This window comes from Eublepharis macularius, chromosome 4 (genome assembly GCF_028583425.1).
Source record: "Eublepharis macularius isolate TG4126 chromosome 4, MPM_Emac_v1.0, whole genome shotgun sequence".
In the NCBI taxonomy this organism is placed as follows: domain Eukaryota; kingdom Metazoa; phylum Chordata; class Lepidosauria; order Squamata; family Eublepharidae; genus Eublepharis; species Eublepharis macularius.
This window is the reverse complement of record NC_072793.1, coordinates 13475299-13498620: the sequence shown is the minus strand read 5'-3', so window position 1 is coordinate 13498620 and position 23322 is coordinate 13475299. Positions and strand designations below refer to the sequence as shown.

Below are 23322 nucleotides of genomic sequence, written 5' to 3'. Positions count from 1 at the left end.
CTTTTGCTTCTGCAGACTAACACGGCTAACTCCTCTGGGACTGTAAATGTGGACGTTGCTCTCCCAATAATGAGTTCAGAAAATTAGTAAAAGTAAAGTTAAATACTGTTCTTAAAAGCTCTTCTTTTTCAAAGCAGTTTGTTCAAAAGCCATTTCTGTCTTTAAAACTGTAGATGTTATTCTTCAGCAGGAAGACAGACTTTGGATGTATAACTCTCAAAATGAATCCATTAAGAGTTACATATAAAGAAATTCTATAGATAATTAAAATAATATATATTAATGCACTCTTTGGCCTCATCCTGGGAGAGATTTTTAAAACTCTTATTTCAGAACTGACTGTTTCTTAGACAGAAACTGAGAGGCAAATATCCTTGATGCAGATGAATGACAACAATGGAATTTGACAAATTAATAGCCAGAGCATACAAAAGCCAGCTGGATAACAGCAGATGCCTTTTGTCATTGCATATTAAACAGCAATAAACAGGAGAGACCACCAGAAATTACAAGATCTTTTCTCAAACATAAATTTGCATTCTACAAAAAAAAGCCCCACACCATAGTCCTATGGTATGCACATATCCTGTGTTCAGTTATGTGATACATTAATATTAATATGCATAATAATTTGTTGCTGTGAAGCAAACTGAATCTTGAGTATAACATTGTTCTATATCTTAATACAGGGGTGTGTTTTTTTTCTGTGGGAACATAGTGGAATGCCATTCCGGCACCTCTAGAAAATGGTCACGTGACCAATAAGCTTTAAAATCCCCCCTTGCTCCAGCTGACTGCTGACAGTCAGCTGGAGCAAGGGAGGGAGTTTAAAGTCCCTCCCCTTGCTCCAACTGGCTGCAGCTATGGCCTTCGAAATATGTTTGCTTTTAGTATTATGCATATTGACTGGGAAAGCACTTTAGACCCATCTGTCAAGCTAATATGGCACGAAGTGTAAAGGAGCATTCAATTTGCTTTATGTTACTGGAGCTGTTCCAAATAGAAATGCCACCTTCTAGTAGTATTGCAATCTTGTTTACTAAATTTTGCCAAGAATTGGGGAAATCCATTTGATTTTTAGAAGTGATGTTAGTCTTCTTTGTAAGTAATGGCCTTGATCAATGGAACCAGAAGCAACAATAAAATGTGCAGCAAGCCTTCACCACCCACATTCCGATTTTCCAAAGCAGTGCCCCTCCCTCCAATTCTGTCCTGAAAGAAAGGTTTGGAGGGGAGTTCAAAGGGGCTTACGAAGCATGCAGGCATATATTACTATGACTTATCTGGATTTTTCAGCAACGCCATTCATTTTAACAGTACATCTTCCTGTATCAGATGAGTCAGACAAATAGTATGCCAATATGAACGAGGACTGCATTGCTTGGGACCAAACTGTACACTAGACTAGTTGGTGCTATTGACTGTGGCATAAACCTAGCCTGGGATTGCTCAAGTGAATGAAACATACTCTCTGGAGGTATATTTTTATTAATTTTTATTTATTCATTTGTTTGGTTTGTTGGACTGAACAGAACTATCCTGAACAGAGTTGCCAGTACTGTACCCAGTAAAATATTACTAGCTCAGATAGATTTAGAAGGTAGACTGAGATAGCCAATAAGATGTGCTAAGATATGATTTAAAGCTTAAAGGAGAGGGGCTGTTTTCAAACACTGAAGCAGAAAAGATTATTGCTTCTTTGGTGGCAATTTGGTGCAAAATTATGAGAAGCCCTTGTGGGCTCCCCCCGCGTTGGCCGCCCTCTGCGTCGGGTCCGTGGCTCCTTTGCATCCTTGCCTTCTGCCTCACCCCCCCCACGGGGTGGGTGGCCTCTCTCGGCCTCAGAATGGGTATAGGGAAAGGTGGTTGCAGCACCAGCGTCCTTCCCCTCCCTCGGCTGCACGTGCCTCACCTTCCTCCCGGGCCACGTCAACCGCTTCCTCCTCGGCTTCATTGAGAGGCTTCCTTTTATACTCTATTTCCCTTCCCTTCTCCCCGCCTTCCCCAATCTGTGCTCCCCTTCCCTGATTGGCTCCTCCGCCTCTAGTCCCTCCACCCACTCCGGTGCCCTCTTCTATTCGCCCCCCCAATGGGGATTCCTCGCTGCCTTCCTGATCCTGCCTTTCACTCCTGCCCCTCTCCGCCTCCTTCTTGAATACTCCACCCTCCTCCCCAGTGGCCACTATCCTGGCCGGCATGCCTCTTGCCCTCCCCTGCGTGGCTGCTGGCCCTGGCCCCGGTAGTGACTGAGTACGGCCTGGTCGGGCTGGGCCCAAAGCTGAGGGCGAGGAGGGCTTGCGCTGCAGTAGCCCCACTGCTTGCTGCTTGCACGGGGCCGCCTGTCGCAGAACAGCTGGCTGGTGGTGCAGCAGACTGGTGGCGGCATTCAGCCGCGTCTCCGGACTCCCAGGAGCGTTGCTCCTGGAGCAAGCTGGTAAGAGCTGGCCTGGGGTCCCCACAGTGTTCTCCTGTGACAGGGGTGGTAGTGGGGGCGGGTGGACCCCCTCCAAGTCCGGCATGGCTGCCCCCGCCGGACAGCCCTGTAGCTCATTCATGGTTCTCCATATGCTGTCCCTATGTCACTCTGACTCTTTTTTTCTCACTCAGGCTTTCTATCCTGCATATTTCGTTATCTCTTTGTCATGTGTATGGAGGTATGAATGGTGGTTGAATGGGCTCACATAAAGTACATAGTTTTTATGGAGGATTTGAAATTGCAAGAACACTGTTGAAGGGGAGTAGATTTTGAGGATTCATTGCTGTATGTAAAAATACTTAAGGATATACTAAAAATGATCTTTAAAATTTGCTGGTGCCTGAAACTGAATACAAATGTTAACTGAATGCAGCCTTTAAAATATCTCCTGTGCTGCTTATTCAAAAATTACTGCAACTCAGAGCAGGGCTCCAGGTGAAGCCGTGAGAAGTGAGATGCTTATAGTTCAGCTTGTTCTTCCACGAACAAATCTCATCGTGCCACAATACATATCATAGAAACCGTGTCCAAGCAGGATAAGGTGGCTGCAGTTCCTGATCTGCCAGGCACCTCTAGGAAGTTGTGAGTGCCGACAGAGCAGAGGAGCTTCGTGCTTGGCTGTTAATTAAGACTAGCGACAGTTGCCGCCGTGTCTGAGAAATTCAGTGTTTTGTCTCAGCGCATATGGAGTCACACCACACTACACTGGCTAAGGAAAAAGGTGCATGAGCCCATCTTGTTGCTGGGCTCATACACGTGCCCTCCTCCCCCCCCCTCCTCATGCGGAGAGTTGTTAAACATTAACGCTGGTTACCCATGATACACAAATACTGTGACACTGAGAGATCTCTGTCTTTTGGTGCTACACCTCTGAAGATGCCAGCCACAGCTGCTGGCAAAACGTCAGGAACTACAATGCCAAGACCACGGCAATACAGCCCGGAAAACCCACAACAACCATACACAAATACTGTTGTGCAGGTTAATTGGAGTTAGTCCGTCCCTTACAGAAATTCTGAACTAGGATTATACTGTGGTGCAAGATACTGGTTAATGGAGGGGGGGGGGAACTAAATCCAATTAACCCATGTACCAACATTTGTATGTTGCAGATAACCAGAGTTAACATTTAAGTGTAATTCTTGGTGCGAGAGGAGCAAGGTACACATGCAACTGAGGTAATAAAGCAGGTTAATTCACCTTTTTCCTTAACTATGGTTTTGAATGGAGTGCTATTTTATTTAACTAGTTTATTCTATAATTTAATCTGTCCCATAACTTTAATAAACTCAGATACAGAGTGATTTCAAGAGTGTAGCATTAGTTTAAAAGAAAAACTGGCATTATCATGCTGTGCAGAAAATTGTGTTCCAGTTTCCTCAAACAATGTGCTCAAAGAATGTTGTCTTTGTCATGGATTCAGCGGCCAGTTCCAAAACCTTACAGCCAGAGTAAATCCATCATAGATTGTTTTCTTTGTATCTTCCCCAGCATCTGCTGGGGCTTGGCTGACAACTCAAACAAAATTGCTGAATGTTCTTTCTCTTTTATAGTTAGAAAGGAATGAGTGCTTCAATGAGCCATCCTTGTTTAAATTTAAAAAGGCAGCAATCAGAGAACACAGTGTCTTTACCCTCTTGGTCTTCTAGAATCAGACAGCATACCTGAAAGATGGCCTTTTATTGGGCCATTTCTAGTGTCTTACAGAATTCCCCCCCCCCACCGTTACCCAGAGATCTTTCTTTTCTTGTGTAAAAACTGGTGCCAAAAACTTCTTCCCACCAAGTTGGGTTTGATCTAAATAATTCAGCGGGGACCATGTCAGGGGCCAGGCCAGGAGCTTTACCTGGTGTCCTTTGCATTATTAAAGTTCTAACTTCTTCAACTGCAACAGGAGGTCATGATTTAGCGTCAGAAGATAAAGCCAGCTGAACATTTGAGTCAACCACAGTTGGATCAGAAAACAAAACTCTAAAATGTTCTTTCCAACATTTGGCAGAAATATGATATGAAACCAAAGGCCTCAAGTAAAAATTTTTCTGTGATAGTATTTCAGAAGAGTTTACTATTTTTCTGTTTAGTGGCTCCAATTAAACAGTCCCACTCCAGCCACAGGTCCTTCCTTTTCGTAAATTTAATGACAGCTTTATATTCCCGCTTCAGAAGAAGTAGATACTGTAACATTTGCCTAGAGTTACAAATTTTAAACTGGTGGTGCATATAGGATATTGCACGCTCGAATGCCTTACAGTCTGTATCAAACCACAAGGTTCCCGTTCTGACACCAAAAGAACTTTTGGCCTAGAGATTCCCATGGCAGCTCTGTGGGTGGAGCCTAGGGTTGTTAGGTCCCCTTGCCCTCCTGGCAAGAGTGGGGAGATCTGGCACTCACCTTAATCTTCTTCTTCATGTGCACATAGGCCTGGGAGCATGAACTTTGCACCGAGCCAATTTGGGCCCCAAATGCTCCCAGGGCAGCACAATGACATCACTCCCAGGAGTGATGTCATCGTGCCATCTCGGGTGCATGCCCTGGAGGCCTGTTCCTCCACCTTTCCCCACTGCTGGCCAGGTGAGTGGTAACGGAGGGTAGAGGGTGAGAGCGGAGGATTCCCCCGCTCCCACTGGGGAAACGGCAACCCTAGTGGAGCAAGTCACAAATAGAGATGGGCATGAACCTAAATATGAACCAAAAACCCCACAAACCAGCCCGGTTCGGGGTTCACGAACCAGGGTTCATGGAAGCTCGTTTCCACGAACTTCCACAAACTGGACTACTGGTTCGTTTGGTTCGTATTAAAGGGCCAGTTTAAATGGCCATTTCCCTGGGGGTTTGGGCCATTTAAAGGGCCCTGCCTTGCAAGTGGCAGGTCCCTTTAAACTATCAGCTGGCAGGCAGCAGGGGGGATTCCCCCGCTTGCCAGCTGATAGTTTAAAGGGTCCTGCCCCTTGCAAGCAGCAGGAAAGGGCCCTTTAAATGATTAAATGCCCCCTCCTGCCAGCTGATAGTTTAAAGGGTCCTGCCCCTTGCAAGCAGCAGGAAAGGGCCCTTTAAATGATTAAATGCCCCTTTCCCTGCCGGAAAGGGGCATTTAAACCCCACGAACCACAAACTGGTTCGTAATTGGGCCAGTTCCGTGCCAGTTTGTGGTTCATGGAAACCCCATAAACCCCATGGTTCAGTTTTTTTCTGGTTTGTGCCCATGTCTAGTCACAAATGGCAGCTTGTACAAAAATAACAGCATTTCAGAGCAGGTCTGCAGTGAATGGGTGGGGAAACTTGTGCTATGTTGTTTTCTTAAAGCACCCCAAATTGTAATTTGACCTGTATGGGGGAAAATACACCTGTAATTTCCCAAAGAGGCAAATAAGCAGCTTTGATGTAGGGGGGAAAGAATCAATAACACGCTCCTTTCTCATCCCGAACGAAGGTGTGTATGCGTGCAAGGTGGAGAAGAGGCGGGTGTGAAACAGTGCTGGTGCTGACATTTTCCCAATCAGAGCAAAGGTGCCAGCACAGGTGAGCCTCCTTTTTCTTTGCGTGAAAGAGAAAGAGAAGAGAGGTTGCAGGGGTTGCTTTAATGAGAAGGATAAGAAAATTACAGCAACAGTGGAGGAGGGATGGACGGCTGATTTTAATTGCTTGGAAAGTGACTGGTTACTCCCAAATGACTCTCTGCCTCTTATTTAAATTAAAATCTATTTATACATTTACACCAAATGTATATGTTTGCTTGACATAGAAATACAGGCTGTTTTCTGCAACTGAAGTTTCTCCCGAGTGATCTTGCTCACTCACACTTCTGAGAGCCATAGATATATTATACAGCAGTGTTGGATTTATTATCTAGTAAGTGTGCATGGCACATAGAGGATGCAGCCTTACCAACAACATAAAAGAGTTTGTGGCATGTTATGACATCAAAGGGGAACATTTTAAACAATCTCACTGAGTCCCATGTGTTTAGATCCCAGAGACTGTCCTACATTTCATAAAACCAGATTGCTAGGAAGGCAGCTCTGCCCTAAGACCTTGATCCTGGTGGGGAAGGAAGTGACATGGTCACCCGCTGGCAGGGCTCCACACCAGAATCCACACCAACATCCACTGGTCATGGAGAGGCATGCAGCTGACACCCTTGTCAGAGGCATGCACAGATGGAGCCAACTGCCATAGCCAACCCATGCAGCCATAGCCCATAATGTCATGCAGCCTTCGCCCACATGCAAAGTGCCAGAAGGTAAGGGGGAGAAAAGCAATTATCTCCTTTACTCCCAAGGAGGCCAAAACCATGTGTGGCAGGGTCTGCAGAATGAACATACTCTGGATGAGTTCTACAGACGTGGATCCACATCTCACAGGAAGCCAAGTTCCCTTTTTTCCTAGCAGATATGGTGGAGGAAACGTGGCTAATCCAGTCATAGAATTCCCATGTTCCTGTGGCTTATTTAACATGATGGAACTACACAAGACTCCTCCCACCAGAGTTTGGATCCCAGCCAGGGGGTGGGGTGTGGCTTGGGAGCACCAACCTTTTGTCAGGAGATGGTTATACAGAAAACTGGGGCGGCAGTAGGGGAACATGGAACTGCACCAAAGGCAATCCTTACAAATACTCACTGGGGAAGGGAACACATGTAGCATAGGGAGGGATGGTTTGATTCCCAATAAACGGGGTGCTGGCCAGAAGGCAAAACTCACCTGGATCTCAGCATCAGGCCAAGCAGCATCAAATGAGCCAAAGGCTGGAGTAGAACCCATGCCTCTCAGGAGCAGGTCTCACTCTCTAACCAGTCACCCAACTGGGCATGCAGGAATGAAACAACCATAGGACCTCAGATAGCAACCCTACTATCCAGATAAGGGTGGTGGTCCAGTGGAAGAGCTTCTGGTTTTTTTGCAGAAGGTCCCAGGTTCAAACTGCAACATCTCCAGTTAAAAAGACCAGGTAGCAGATCTTAGCCTGAGACTCTGCAGAGCCATGGCCAATCTGAGTCGATCATACTGATCTTGACGGACCAATCGTCTGATTCAGTATAAAGCTGCTTCATGTTTGTTTGTGTGTGTGTTTATCAGCTGTGGAGCAGAGCAAGGAAGTGTTAGAAACAGACATGGCACATGTATCACATGGAAAGGCACAAGCATAGCATTCCTAAGGCCCCCAGTTCGGTTCCCACATGGGGATGTCCTGAGGCAGTCCAACTGGACTCCCAAGAACACCAGAGATTTTGTTGGCATAACATTGCACCAGCAGTATATCCAGGGCTGGAGAAGATTAGGAAGCCACCTAAGTCTTGCTCCATCCCCCTTACGCTGTCCATTTGAACATCAACATAGTGGTTACACTGGCATATCTTCAGGGTATGCTGGTGTAGGGGTTAGTCACCATCCTAAGCTCTTTTGGGTCCGGATTTAGAAGGCAGTTTTAAATGTTGTATTATTTCATTTTGGATAGATACATTGCCTGAACGCTTGCTTTTATTTTCCATCACATCGTTGATGGGCTTCACAGAACACAATATGGGTTAGCATACGCCTTTGTACACTAGAAGAGCAGCCTGTCCCCTTCTCCACTCTGCCAGTGCCCAGTCCCTCCTTTTTTTCTGTGCGAGAAATCACTCAAGAAGGGCCACTACTCAAGTGACCATTTGTATGGAGGCCCTAACTCATTATTCGTCTGCATCATAAAAGGGACGGGCTGATGCTTCCCCTGCCTTCTAAGGCCCAACAATATATGAATCATCACTAAGTTCCATGAAATTTCAGCTCTAAGCGTGGAGCCATCAAATCCCTCCTTTTCATCAGCTATCCCACAAGGGTTTTGGTAATAAATACTTTTGTGTATATCATGAATAACTGGAAATAGACGTAAATATTTTTTAAAAACTCTTCTGGGAAGCTACTTCAACAAATCATTTAGTAGCCTAGAAAAGGAGTAATTGTTAGATTAGATTGTTAAGTCTCATTTCGACTTTGCTGATGAATAGTACCAAATCAGACGTCTTTTCCACTAGCTTAGATCGTTTTTTCCTCCTCTTAACTGTGATTTCTAGCATGCAATAAAAGCTTCATCATTCTGACGAGTTCACTTAAAATACTGGAAAAGGTAACAATCAATGATCTGCATCTCAACCTGCACAGAACATGAATTAAAATAAAATCAGTTTTATGACACACTATTTCAGATCAAGTGTCTTATTGTTACTTCCTTAAGTCTGTGTAAAAAGTTATATATTCATGCGGCTCATAATATATAAGTCCACATCTGCATACTATATCCGGCAATATGACTTGTCTCATACTGAAAGAAAATCTCTTAGAGCTGTTCTTCAGGTTTATTGGTATCTTATAACATAATTCAGTAAGCGAGTTTCCGACGACTCACCTCGATTCCACTGTGCAGGCGCGCTCTCGCGTGCCCCTAGCAAGGATAAGAGGCGAGTCTCGGCAACAGGGCTTGCCAAGGAGGCAGGAGCAGGAGCTTGCCCCGCTGCCTGCTCCCCCCCCTCCCTGCACCTCCAGCCAAAAGGCGAAGCGCCCTCCTGCCTATCAAGCCCCAGCCAGCTTGCAGGAAGGGCAGGCGCACTTCTCTGCCATTCCCCGCCAGGATCAGCAGAGGCGAAGCACCCTCCCGCCTGTCAAGCCACGGCAGAGCTGCAGGAAGGGCGGGTGCGTTTCTTGGCTCTTCCCGCCGGGAACTGCGGCAGTGAAGTGCCCTCCCACCTGACAAGCCCCGGCCAGGCTGCAGGAAGGGCAGGCACGCTTCTTGGCCATTTCCACTAGGATTGGCGGAGGCAAAGCACCCTCCTGCCTGTCAAGCCACAGCCAAGCTACGGGAAAGGCGGGCGCGTTTCTCGGCTGTTCCCGCTGGGATCTGTGGCAGTGAAGTGCCCTCCTGCCTGACAAGCCCTGGCAGGCTGCAAGAAAGGCACGCGCGCTTCTCAGCCCTTCCCCACTGGGATCAACAGCAGCAAAGCACCCTCCTGCTTCATCTCCCTGCCTGATTTCTCCCCTCTCCCACCCACCCCCTGTTGCAAGCAACTAGAGAGACCCATTGCACCAAATGAGAAGAGCATGCTGTATGGATTGACTCATGAGGTGATCCCTTAAACCGCCCCTGAAGAAGTCCAGCCGACGAAACACCAAGTCCTGTTGCCAACCCCGTGTTGGGCGGAAGGGTTCCTTGCCCTGGAGGGCAGTCTGGCTTTCTGGCATCACCCAGAGAAGGAAAGAGATAAGACTGTACTATGCTCATTTTGACTTTTATGGATACTTACCATTTACTGCCCGGATGGTCTTCTCACATTTTCCTCTCCGCTGCTTTGAAAGAAAAAGAATAAAACAGATACTAAATTTTCAGTAAAGACTGTACCCTTTTGCAGCTGGCAATATCTGGTTTGGCGGTTTCATATTGTTTACGTAGCATGATCTGTATTTATCAGTATTTATAAGCATTTTCATACTTATTTATGAATTCATTTATTTAGAGCACTGATTACTTTAAATATATTAGAAAACACTACTTATATCCATATTTATTACTTGACTGTTTTCCCTCCTCCTGTTGTGGTTTTCCACCCTTTTTTGCTTTTGTCTGGTGTAGGAGGTGCCCCTGTTGGGATATTTAGTTTCCTGGTGGTGACTGGAGATCTCCTGGAACTGGACAAGAAGATCTCCAGGCCACAGAGGAAATGCTCTGGAGAAAACGGCTATTTGGAAAGGTGGACTCCATGGCATTGTAGCATGTTGAGGGGCCTACTCTCCCCAAACCCTGACTTCTCCAGACTCCACTCCCCCAAATCTCCAAGAATTTCACAACCTGGAGCTGGCAATCCTATTCCAGCCGCCTGGTTCAACCCGAACGGTGCCAGACCGAGTAGATGCCAGCTGCACAAGCGCGCAAGGCTGCTCGCCTCCCCTCCCCCCTCCCGACAGTGCTTCTGCAGCTCCAGCCACCTGGTTTGGCCCCAATAGAGCCAAACCAGGTGGCTGCCAGGTTCAGGAGCACTCCAGCGCTCCTGTCCCCCCCATTAGGGCGCTGAGGAGGGGGCAATGCCAGGCCTGGCTGCCCTGCCCTCCCCATCTCAATCAGGGCATTGGAGAGGGGGCAATGCCTGGCCCAGCTGCTCTGCCATCCCCCTGCCCGATGGAGCAGGGCAGAGACAGAAATGCCAGCCCCACCTGCCCTGCCCTTTCTAGAGCTTTGTTACTAGTTTTATTATATCAGTCTGCAGCATTAAATATGGACAAGGTTTGGTGATTCTACCTTGATGTGGTGAAAACAAATGACACAAGTATGTCTAAATGAAGTTTTTTTAAACGGAGATAATTACTTACGAAAAATCATTCTTTTCCATAATGGCCCTTTGTTTCATTTGTCATTAAAATTGTATTTACATATAAATCAGGCTGCCATTTCTTTCTGCTTATAAGAAAACAGTGGCAGCAGTTTTATTTTTTTAAAAGAGTAAGTCTCTAGCCCCTTCCCTTGCAGAGATATAAGGAAAAAGGCATATCTCCACACTGGATGGAGCCAGAGTCTTAATTTTTAAAAAAATTAAAGTTGGAAATTAGAGGACATACTTCACCTATTATTACAACAGTAGGTTGATAAATTGATATGAAAAGATGATTTTAAAAAAGATTGAAAACAAAACCAGGAGGGGGCAGGAAGGCGAAGAAAGGAGCGGTTTGATGATGATGAACATCCAGTCATCAAAAAGTGGGCTGGAGGTGAGTGGGACAAACAAAACCAAAATAACAACAGCATTTGATTTATATACAGCCCTTCAGGATGACTTAACACCCACTCAGAGTGGTTTACAAAGTATGCTATTATTATCCCCACAACAAACACCCTGTGAGGTGGGTGGGGCTAAGGGAGCTCCTAGAAGCTGCGACTTGCTCATGGTCACCCAGCTGGCTTCAAGTGGAGGAGTGGGGAATCAAACTTGCTTCTCCAGACTACAGTCCCGCTGCTCTTAACCACTGCGCCAAACTGGCTCTCAGTTTGAAACATTGTGCACAAGGAAAAACTGACTCAAAATCAGCTTCCAGAAAAAGATCGAAGTGGTCTCAAAAGAACTGGGGAGGGGGGGGGGGGAACAACAAAAACTAATGGCAAAGAAATGTGTGCAGAAATCAGGGAACAAATCAAAGCAATATGGGGCCAGAACCAATGAAAAAAACCTGTACAGCAGACTCCACAGGGCCAACCTAAGCATAGTTATGTCCTTCCAAAGCCATTGCAGTCAATGGACTTAGAAGTATAATTTTGCTCAGGATGGCTCTGACAGTTCCCAACATGTTGTCATGGTTCCTGTCTAAGCGGGTCGCTCTTTTTCACTTCCCAACTCAGACAACAATTCTAAAAATATTCTGCTGAAATCAAAGGAACTGATTCTACATACGTTTGTTTAAAAGTGCACAAGAGATTACTGGCAAGTTTTTTTTTAAGACCAACAGAAGAAATGTGTGCCTTCCTTCTTGGTTTGGTCATATTTTTATCTAAGACTGTTACCCAGGAGAGGGAATAAAATTTAATATTTTCATTATACAGTAATAGTCGTTCATAATTCTCAAATATAACCAGTATGCCTTTGTACCCAGGTAGTAAGGTTTGGGAATCAAAGAGTGACAGTCAGCATGCATGTTCCCAGAACTGCGTCTTATTTTTGTTGTTGGGTAAAACCAGTTCTGTTATTACATGCTCTACACTTCTCTGAATGGCAAAAACCAGCAGGGACCAACACGACCTGGTTGGTTCCCTTTGGAAGAGGGAGTCTTCTGATGTCTTTGTAAGGTTTGTTCTAGTTACACATATATAAGCAGAGCGTAGTTGGGGTAAAGAGACTTTTCTACAGGGCAGCAGACCCCTGGAGAGAATCCTGCACCCCAAGAGGCTTCAGCCCATTTCTTCCTCTGTCCCCCTTTCTCACCCCCACGCACACACCTCTGTTCCCTCCACTCAGCTGGGTGGTTGGTCACCTTATCTAAGCTCTCATGGATAAAACAAAGCTATCAAGGGATTATCTCTTAATAGTTACCCACATTGAGGAACATCAGTCAACCATTCTAAGCTATTAACCAATCATAGTTACTAGCTGCAGCATTATACATTCATGAAGGACAGCACTGCAGCATAACAGATTAGTGCTGTATTCAGACATCATGATAAAACATGGTTTGTTTCAACCATAGTTCGTTGAACAAATTCTGGCAAGTCTCAGATATGTGAGACAAAATTCCAGTTTGCGTACAGACTGTTTCTTACCTCTTCTTAGTAGGAAAGTTCTTGCTATACTGCATCTACGTGGGTTGCAACTTGTGGTTTGCCAAGTCAGATGTCACTACAAAATGTGGTTAATAAACCAGTTAAAAACACTAGTTTGAAATTCTAGTTTCCTGCTAAGCAATAGACACCAGTTTGTTGGATCATCTGGCTTCAGACATCACAGCTAACTAAGATTAGATCAAATTGTGATGTATAAGAAGTGGTTTATCATGGTGTCTTAATGGAATTCAAATTGTCAACCTCTGTTTCTTATCAGTTTGTTTTCTTATTATTTGAGTAGCAATTGATATTTTAAAAAACTAACTGTGGCCAAATACTTGGATTTTTAATTAATATAATAAGTACTTCAGATTTTTTAAATATGTTTTCCACATTTTATTTTAATTTGAAAATCCCTCTTTTTGTTCAGCCACATGCATTTTATGTTGCTTTTATTACTGTGCTTCAAAAAAGGTCCCCAAAAACCTCCCTAATTTCTTCTTGATTTCACAATATTTATTAGTTCTTTTTGCAATTGCAACATTGTTAGGAATACAGAATGTTCTTGCCATTTGCTTTCTGTTCTTTGCCAATATAGACACACAGATTGGAAGCCTTATGTTTCTTTTCCATGGGTTTTAATCTATTCTTTAAAAACTTTTAAATATCTCCAGCCTGATTGCAAAAGCAATCAAATTATCTCCCCTGCAGACTCTAAGAGTATTTCAGGGTATTTGGCTTGAAGAAGCACCAGGAGAATTAGGCCGAAGAAGAAATCAATCTTCTGCACTAATGGCTCCTTATTTTCCACTTCTGATAAACCATGGGGGATTAAAACCCCAGTCTGTGTTATGGTACAAGAAAGAAGCCTATCTGAATTAATGTTCAAGCACCCCAAGGAATAAGTTATTTTAACTTAAGCTGATGGTGATACAGAGAGATGGGAAACAATCTGTTATTTGAACACCGAGTATAAAATCTAGTGTAACACTATGGTTAAGATTTTAAATTCTAAATCAAGAAATCTCCATTTCTAAACTGAGCCATAAATTCACTAGCTAGGCTTAGGCAAGCTACTCTCTCTCTCAGTTCCACCCACCCACCCCCGGCCCCAATGTGTAACGTGGATAATAACACTGACCAACTATAAAACTTCTGTTAAGATTACTGCAATATGGTACATATTTTGCATATGTATACATGCATGCAAACCTGTGGCAATTGGAGACAGAATATAATTCAGTGATGGAGCACATTATTTGCATGTAGAAGGTCCATGAGATGGGAAAGTCCCTTGTTTGCTTGAGACCCTGGAGAGTCGCTGCTGAGTCAGTACTGACAATACCCAGTTAGATGGACTCAGTGCAAGACAGCTTCATACACAGGGCATGGCAGTCAGTGCAATCAATAGAAAAGATTAGTGTCACACAACTACTCTCTTTTAATCGTGTGGTTAGATATGATGTGTCTTTAACATTATTGTTATTTCTCTCTCACACTCGGTTTGTAACTGCCGCCAGGAATTTAATTTCAATCCAGTTAATTAACCTTTCCCATAATATTGTGCCCAAGCTCTAAGGCTCCTTCATTGGACTACGTGGTCCTGTAGATGGGACTGTTGTATGGGAATAGCAGCAGCAGCAACAACCTTTATCGGCATTACATCCATATTAATAACAAAAACACTCCATGCAATCAAACTCAGTCCACAAATACACAACTCACCTCATAGACGCAAGATACAAAAATTTAGCAACAGTTTCTATCACCTTTTGGTTCCAAGTAGCCGGGGCTCATTTTGAGGGGGAACGCGCCGGAACACCATTCCAGAACCTCTGAAAAGAGATCATGTGGGTGGTGGCCTCGCCCACGTGATTCCTTTTCCTCCCTGGAGCTGGCTCCGCTGCCAGCCGGGCCACTTGAGCCTGCGTGGCCCGTCCTCCCAGCTTGCCAGCTGATCGAGGTGGCACACAGCCCGAAGCAGCCTCCAGAGCCGGCCCCACGGCCAACCGGCACCACTGTGGCCTGCGCGGCCCGTCCTCCCCACCTGCAAGCCGGTCAAGGCAGCCTGCGGCCCACGGCAGCCTCTGAAGCCAGCCTCAGAGCCAGCTGGTGCCACTGCGGCCTGCGCGGCCTGTCCTCCCAGCCTGCAAGCCGTGGTGCTGAGTGTTAGTGAGTGGTGGTGAGTGTTGCTATTATCTCCTCCCCATTGGTATGTCATGTTTTAGGAGCCTTTGGGGGTGGTATTATGTTCTAGTCTGTAATTGTAGTCCTATTGTATTGAAATCTGCAGAAACTTTTAGCAGCTGTTGATCGTCTTCGTCCTTCTGTGCAGCCCCACATTGCCAGTGAGTGAAAACGGTCTTTCCATCAATCTGCTCATGAAAAGCAGAGATCGCAGCCATGTGGACCTTAATGCTGGAGAAGGCAAGACCCTGTGAGCACAAATATAGGAGGTAGTCGAGAATCACAGGCAAAGGGCAATCAAAGGGAGAGACCCCTTTTGAGGCCAGCCATTGGGAAAAACGTGACCACTTCCTCTGGTAGGATAGCCTGGTGGATGGCTTCCGGGCATTTAGAATGACTTTAAGAACCTCCGAGGAGAGGCCTACTCCGGAGCGCACAGGAGCCAGGCAGCCAGGCTCAGAACTGCCACACTGTGGTGTCTGACCCCGTCCCTGGTCAATAGGTCCGGGGCCGGCGGAAGTGCTAGGCACCGTCCCCGTGAAAGGGAGAGTAAGAGCGGGAACCAATCCTGGCGGGGCCACCGTGGGGCAATCAGGATACAGTGGGTGTTGAAGGCCCTTATCCTGGAGAGGACCTTGTGCAGGAGTGGAAAGGGCGGGAAGGCATAAAAGAGCCCCGGGGACCAGGGTATCTGAAAAGCATCCCCCAGGGAGTGACGGCCAACTCCGGCCCGGGAGCAGAACAGCGGGGCCTGCTTGTTGTGGGCCGTGGCGAAGAGGTCGATGAGTGGTGTGCCCCATGATCGGAAGACCTGGTGGAGGTAAACCCTGTTGAGGGACCACTCGTGCTGAGGTAGAAACACCCTGCTCAGTGTGTCTGCTGCGGTGTTGAGCTCCCCGGCAATGTGAACGGCCCTGGGAAGGACGTTGTTGACCATGGCCCACGTCCAGAGAGTCGTTGCTTCCCTGCAGAGCTTGAGCGAGACCGTTCCTCCCTGCTTGTTGAGGTAATAGCAGGCTGTGGTATTGTCCGACAGGACCTGAACCCTCCTGTTCCGAATGATATCTGCAAAACAAGCAAGGGAGTAACGGATCGCTCTAAGCTCCAAAAGGTTTATGTGCATGGATGCCTCAGTTGGGGACCAGACACCTTGGGCTGAGAGCTGCCCACAGCGCCCTCCCCATCCCAAGTTGGAGGCGTCAGTAAAGACGGTGACCTCTGCCAGGAAAGGGCCAAAAGGACAACCTTTGGACAGGTTCTCAGGGACAGTCCACCAGGCCAGGGAGCGCTGCACCACCCTGGGGATGGGGAATTTCTGATGCTGGCCCATAGTGAGGGGGTTGTACCTCCGGACGAACCAGTTTTGCAGAGGCCTCATATGCAGGCGTGCGAAAAAAACCACCCCTGTGGAGGAGGCCATAAGGCCCAACAACGTTTGGATCAAAAGGGCAGTCTGGAAACGGTTATGCAGGAAATGACGGGCTAAGGAGGAAAGCCTGGTCAGGCGATCGGGGGGCAGGAAGGCTCTGCCCCGGGGAGAGTCGAGATGAACCCCAATAAACCTAATGGCTGTGCCTGGAGTAAGGACGGACTTATCCCCATTAACCACCAAGCCCAACCTAGCCAGTACAGACAAAGTGAGGGCAATATGGGCCTGGAGAGAGTCAGCTGAGGGTCCCACCAGGAGCCAGTCATCCAGGTATGGGTAGATAAAGCATCCCCTGGACCGTAGGTATGCCACCACGGTGGCCATGCACTTCGTGAAGACCCTGGGTGCAGAGGCCAGCCCAAAGGGCAACACCGTATATTCATACACAGAATCCCCATAGACAAACCGCAGGTACTTCCTGTGGCCCTCGAAAATGGAGATGTGGAAGTAGGCGTCTTTCAAGTCTAGAATAGCTAACCAAACGCCAACCTCCAGGAGCTCTATAACCCGTGCCAGGGTCAACATCCGAAATTTCTCAACCCTCAAATAACTGTTGAGGCCCCTAAGGTCCAAAATGGGCCGGGAACCTCCATCCTTCTTATCCACCAGGAAATACCTCGAGTAAAATCCCCAAGGGGAAGTAGCGACATTGACCAGTCGGACAGCACCTTTGTTCACCAACTCTATAACATTATTGTGTAACACAATATCACAACATGGAGAACAACGGGGAGGGAGAGAAAGGGGAGGTGCATCAACGAATAACAATTTGTAACCATGGGCCACAATAGACAGGACCCAAGTGTCAGATGTAACAAGTTGCCAACAGGGCAAAAAAGGCCGAAGCCTGTCCAAGAACCGGGCAGTAGAGGGAGTGTCCTCAGAGGCCAACAGGGGAGCGTTCAGGCTTAGTCAGAAGACCGAGGGCTTCTGCACCGAGGTCGAAGGCTTGGGTGAAGAGGGCTGTTGCCTGCCCTTGGACCGGCCGGAGCGCCTGGAAGAGTGACGCTGCTGGGCTGAATAGGATCGGTGACCGTAGGACTGGCCCGAAAAGAAGCGCCCTTGACGCTGCTGGTAAGGCTGGTAAGGGGTCTGGTAGGATCGGAACCGACCATAACGATACCTCGGACCCGACGACTGAGCTGAGGGGGCGACTCCGAGGGACTTGGCCGTCTGCTGATTCTTTTTCATCAGGGAGAGGGACTCATCCGTCTTCTCCGAGAAGAGCTGGGGCCCCTCGAATGGGAAATCCTCCACTTTCGCCTTCTTCTCTGGCGGCAGGGCAGTGGACCGGAGCCAGGCGTGTCGACGCAGGACCACCGAAGTCGCCATCGAGCGCGCCGCGGAATCGGCAGCATCCTTGCCCGCTGTCATCTGCTGTTTTGACAGCCGTATGGCTTCTGCCTGAAGGGCCTTCACCAAGTGGCGGCGATCCTCGGGGAGATCGGAAAGGTAAGAGGACAGCCGTTTCCAGAGGAACAGATTGTAGGACCCCATTATGGCCTGGAAGTTGGCAATACGGAATCCCAAAGACGCGGACGAGTAGACTTTCCTGCCCATGCCATCCAGCTTTCTGCCTTCTCGGTCCGCCGGGGCCGACGAGGAACCGGAACGGAACCGAGCCTGACCTTCCTCAGCCACGATGGACGAGGGCTTCGGATGACTGAAGAGGTACGGGCAAGCATCCTGTTTTAAACGGTAGTACCTCTCTACCTTCTTTGCCGTCGCGGACACGGACGCCGGTGTTTGCCAGAGCGCGAGAGCGCTGTCAACGAAATCCTCCACAGGGGGAAACGCCACCGACGCGGGGGACCCGGAATACAGTGCCTCCAGCAGCTTACTCTTGGGCTTGGAGGTCGTGGAGGAGACGTCTATCTCCAGCGCGGCGGCCATCCGCATCATTTGCTCGGAGAACAGCCTGTAGTCGTCATTCGGGGACGACGAACGGGACCCACCTACGGTGTCATCCGGGGAAGGGTCAGAAGCCACATCCGAAGAGTATTCTGACGGGGAAGCCAGGCCCTCCTCATCCTCGGAATCTGAAAATTCTGCCAGCGTTTGCGTCGGAACCGAAGTCCGGCGATCAACTGGGGCTGAAGGACGAGGCGCAGGAACCGAGGAATGGACCAGCACGCTAGCCGCAGGAGGAGCAGGCGCAGGGTGCACAATCGGCTGAGCCAGAACGGAAGGCTGCGGAACCGAAGGATGCTGCAGGAAGGGCACGGACTGCTGGAACCAGGCCACAAAATCCTGCCAGGAGGCCATATTCCCTACTCCTGGGACAGACTGGCAAGGAGGTAGAGGAGCGGGTACCGGGGCAGGCCAGCGATACGTTGCCGGAACCGACGAGGCGGACGGCATCGGAACGGAGGATTCCGAAGGCGCCGGGGCAGACGGCAGGGAACGCTCGAATGGCTGATATGGTTCCGAAAAAGGCGGGAACGGCAGGAATTCCTCCGGAACCGACGGAGGAGGCGTGCAAGGAGGTGACGGGGTGTGGAGACTCACCACATCGTCAGCTATCAGGACCGGTCTGGGCGGAGTACCGGGAAGCATAGTTGGAGCCGGGGATGGTGCACGGCCCTTGGCCTTTGACTTGGCCTTGGCCTTTTTAGGCGGGGGCTCCGAAGAAGCCTCTGTGGCCGAAGTTTTGGACGAGGGCTTCGATTTGGATGACGGACGCTTCTTGGCCTTCCGACTCGAAGGACGATCCACGGAACCGGAGTCAGATCGGGCCTCCGGAACGGGTTGCCCCGTCGGTTCCGATGGAAGCGGCTCTGGCGACTTACGAGACGGCGCCGGTGACGGAGCGGCGGAGCGGGGCCTATCTCCCGAAGAGCCCGATGGCTTGGGGGGGAGAAGGTTGGCATCCCACAAGAAGGCACGGAGCCTGGCCTTCCGATCGCTCCTCGCTTTCGGGGTGAAAGACATGCACACCGCACAACGCTCCACGACGTGCCCCTCGCCCAGGCAGATGAGACAGAGCTCATGGCCATCCGAGTGTGTCATTTTCGTTCCGCATTTCAGACACTTTTTAAATAAGGACGTCTGAGACATTTTGAACGGTATCTCCCGCCGATGGACACAGGAAAACACCGAATAGCAGAAGAAAATGACCAAAGAACTCCGAAGAGACGCTGAGAGACAACGAACGCTAGACAGTAAGAACCTTTTCGACGGTGGCGAAAAAGGAACTGAGGGAATGCCGGGGACGTTCGGATGTATATGCATTCAAAATTGGCGGGAACACCGGCGCGCATGCGCGGTGGATCCGAACGTCCCCTTCACATCTCTAAAAGCTAGAAAAATCTTTTCCGCGGCTGGCCTGCGCCTGCGCAGTCCCAATGTGTGTCTGCACAGAAGAGACTCGACGATCAACAGTTACAGGTGAGAAACCCTGTTTTTAAGTTACACGATAACTAATTTTTTTGGTTCTCCTCCTGTGGGATGAGGGCTGCTGTTTATGACTTAGGTTGTAAAAACAGTAAGAAGTAAAGTCCAATTTTCGGGGTGGAGCCTGAGGGGGTGGGTGTTGCCTTCTGACTCACTTCTGATGATGCCAGGGGGTGTGACATATGCAAATCAGTTATGCTAATGACACACTTCCAGTGATGGCAAGGAGTGTGGCATATGCTAAAGAGTTATGCTAATAAGTTATGCTAATGAGTTCCTGCAGCTCTTTTTCTACGAAATGACCCCTGTGAGTAGCCAATAGGAAAATAATTGTACATTTATCAGAATTCCCTATTTGCTCTCTCAGCAACAGATCAATTAGTGTGGGGTGTATATCACAATAATAAATATGGGAATAGCTTATGGCTGTAGATTTAACCATAAACAAAATAAAATGTTATTTTTACAAGAAGCGTATTGGTTTCAGAATGTTTTCACAACTTTTCTTCAGCAAATAAAACAGTTATCTTTCTCTTCAGAATGTACTTTGTTCGATCTTTATTTTATTTTGCCTCAGTTAACTCTCACTTTTAACTCAGGTTTCTGTCAGCTTCTTCCCCTCACACTCTTATAATACTATGACAATATTAGGATTTGTTTCCCTCTAGTCCCTAATATGTCCTCTATGAATATTCTATTTTCCTCTTAGGATCTTAATGCTTTTCACAGCACCACATGGGATTCTAATCACAAGACTGCTTTTCCAGACTCTGTTGACCGCTGACTAACTGAGGACTCCCCCCCTGCACACTTCTTAGCTCCACCCACACACTCTCAGTCACCAACCAACTACCTCACTCACTCATCCCCCTCTTCCACCCACCCCCCTGCAGCTTACCAAGCATTTAAAGCTTTTTATAGAACCCAATTATCTAATCAAAAGTTGCAGCCTATTGAAAATATATTGGAAATACAGGGACCGGGAAGACAGACAGTGAGCCAAAACACACGAGAAGAAATACCTAGATTCAACTCGTGTTCTCTTACCTCAAGGTTTGCCGGGATCTGTAGGCGTCCTGGAAGCTTAAAGTTTAGCATTTACAGAGCAGCAGGAAGGGAAATACAGGCGCCTGTATGTCCCTTCCCCTTCCTGCTGCTCTGTAAATGCTAAACTTGTTCTCTTACCTCAAGGTTTGTTGGGAAGTGTAGGTGTCTTGGAAGCTTAAAGTTTAGCATTTACAGAGCAGCAGGAAGGGGAAGGGAAATACAGGCACCTGTATTTCCCTTCCTGCTGCTCTGTAAATGCTAAACTTTAAGCTTCCAGGACGCCTACAGATCCCGGCAAACCTTGAGGTAAGAGAACACGTGCTGAACCTGGGTATTTCTGCTCGTGTGTTTTGGCTCACAGTCTCATTTGGGATTTGTAGTCTTGGAATTGCAGATCCCACATGATGTGGAAGGGATGGAGGATAGATATGAAATCCTAGCTCTTGTGTGTCCGGATCAGCGCATGAATCAAAAAATCTCAGCTATTATTGGAACAATACTAATCAAGATGGATTTAGTTCTTTGAAGAGGATGGGATGGTCACACCACTGGAAGGAAGTTGCAGATATCACCTGGAGAGTCAGAGGAAGAAGGTTGAAGCTGAAGAAGAGTTTAAATGAAGAAGCGTTTAAAGAAAAACACACTTAAACTTTAAATAATTACAATTAAGATTACAGATCTTTAGAATTTCACTACAAATTCTGAAATTATACCTCTAGTTGGTCATTATTGTATTAAGAAATGCACCTATGGGTCTGCCAAGAACATACTATGTTGCTTTGGAACGAGTATTTTTGTTCTCTAGAATTAATTCATAACATTCAGTCTTAGAGTTTAGGGTTTTTTTTAAAGCATGCATGAATGTTAGAATGTTAAAAGTTTGTTTGTTTTAAATCATGCAGATATTTGATAATGAAGCCAAAGATCTTGACAGAGAAGTTTGCTTTATTGATATTGCCTGTGATGAAATTCCAGAGCGCTATTACAAAGAGTCCGAGGTAGGTGAAGGATTTTATGCTTTGGATTGGTTTTAAGGTTGCCAAGCAGGAACTTGGGTGGTGGGGGGGGATTCCAGTGGTTTCCAGCAATTCCTAGAGCTACCCACCCTCATTTCTGGGTTTTCCCTGGAAGTGATGTCATGGCATGTGTGCAACCAACAAGTTTTGTTTAAAAATTTCCGGCAAAGCTGGTTGCTAGCAGGAGGCCTGAGTAATTGGTTTAGAATTATTTGCTTTGTGCAGGGAGTTGGAGGCTTCATTTTTGGAGCCACTTTTTAAATGGGCTGCATTAGGATCTACTTATCTTAAAATGAATTTTGTTCCTTCTGCAATTTCTGCAGCCAGAGAAGTATGGTGCATAATATCACGACAGTATCAGTTTGACCCATTCTCACATGCTATATTAACATTATGGCCAAGCCGCTGCAGCTGGCGAAGCCTAGCACACTAGACAGCCCTGCCTGCTCACTGCAGCTCCACTCATCGGCCACCACCTCTCCCGCCTCTGCTGTGGGCTGCCCTGGCCCCACGGAGCTCTCCCCTGCCAAGTCTGGGAGAAGCGGGCCCAGCATCCCCAGACATACAGTAATCTAACTTGGATGTAATTAGAGCATGGGCCACGGAGGCCAGATCATGCTTTTTGAGGAATGGCCATAGTTGGCATATCAGCTGAAGCTGAGATCCATGACAGCATCTCCCCAAAGTCAAAGAGTAGGCTAAGCGACCGTGTAAGCCATGCTGTGCCCCCTGGAGGAAGGGGTGAATAAAAATGTTGAAAAGAAAATTAATGGGCTGTGCAGAGACCCAATTCCAACTGAGGCTGTGATGTGAGGGACAGCTTTGACCCTTCCATCTCTTCTTGATTTTGCCAGTTGAAAACAACACATGCCCTCACAGGATGTCTACTCCTCTCTTCCCTTTCTAGGGCTAGAAACACCTGGGGAGGGGTGTACATTTCTTCCCCCCCCCACACACACACTATGACCGGTATCCAAATCCAGGCCCCATGTGGCTGCTATTTAACTTTTTTAAAAAATGGAGAGATGATATCACAGATCATGCAGCACCTCTTGAAGTCAGGTCTACTTCTTGAAGTCAGTTCGGTCTACTTCTATTTCTTTGGTGTCGATTCTTTTCCCAGCCAGTTCATACTTTTTATTTTTGCAGAATTAAACTTAATAAGCTTTCAAGCTCATTGGTTTTTAGATGCAACAACAATTTATATGTTAAGTAGTCATCTTCAGTTCATTTATATAAATTAGAAAAGTGCTTTCATGCTCATATCTTATTTCCCTTTCTCACAGTTTGGAATGTATTGTGCACTGGAAGCACCTAGAAATCCTTTCTGCTCTGCTAATGGGTGGTGGGTGTACCTGGTACTTCTGAAAAGATTTATTAAAGGGGGAACTATTGTTATGCAGGCACTTTTTTGGAGACGAGACACTTCATGAAGTTCTCAGTTTTATATAGCACCCATATGGAAAATATACAAGTCTTTTTTAAGCATATAAGGCATTT

At 47.2% G+C, this 23322-nt stretch overlaps 1 protein-coding gene across 1 annotated transcript in view; it reads left to right on the top strand.

The window, feature by feature from the left end:
- The window catches only part of PITPNC1 (phosphatidylinositol transfer protein cytoplasmic 1), a 242459-nt gene that overhangs the window by 190718 nt on the left and 28419 nt on the right, over positions 1 to 23322 (top strand). Inside the window, exon 7 of the mRNA XM_054976296.1 lies at positions 21709 to 21804. Within this exon, the coding sequence (XP_054832271.1) occupies positions 21709 to 21804 (96 nt within the window). The remainder of the gene's footprint in view (positions 1 to 21708; positions 21805 to 23322) is intronic.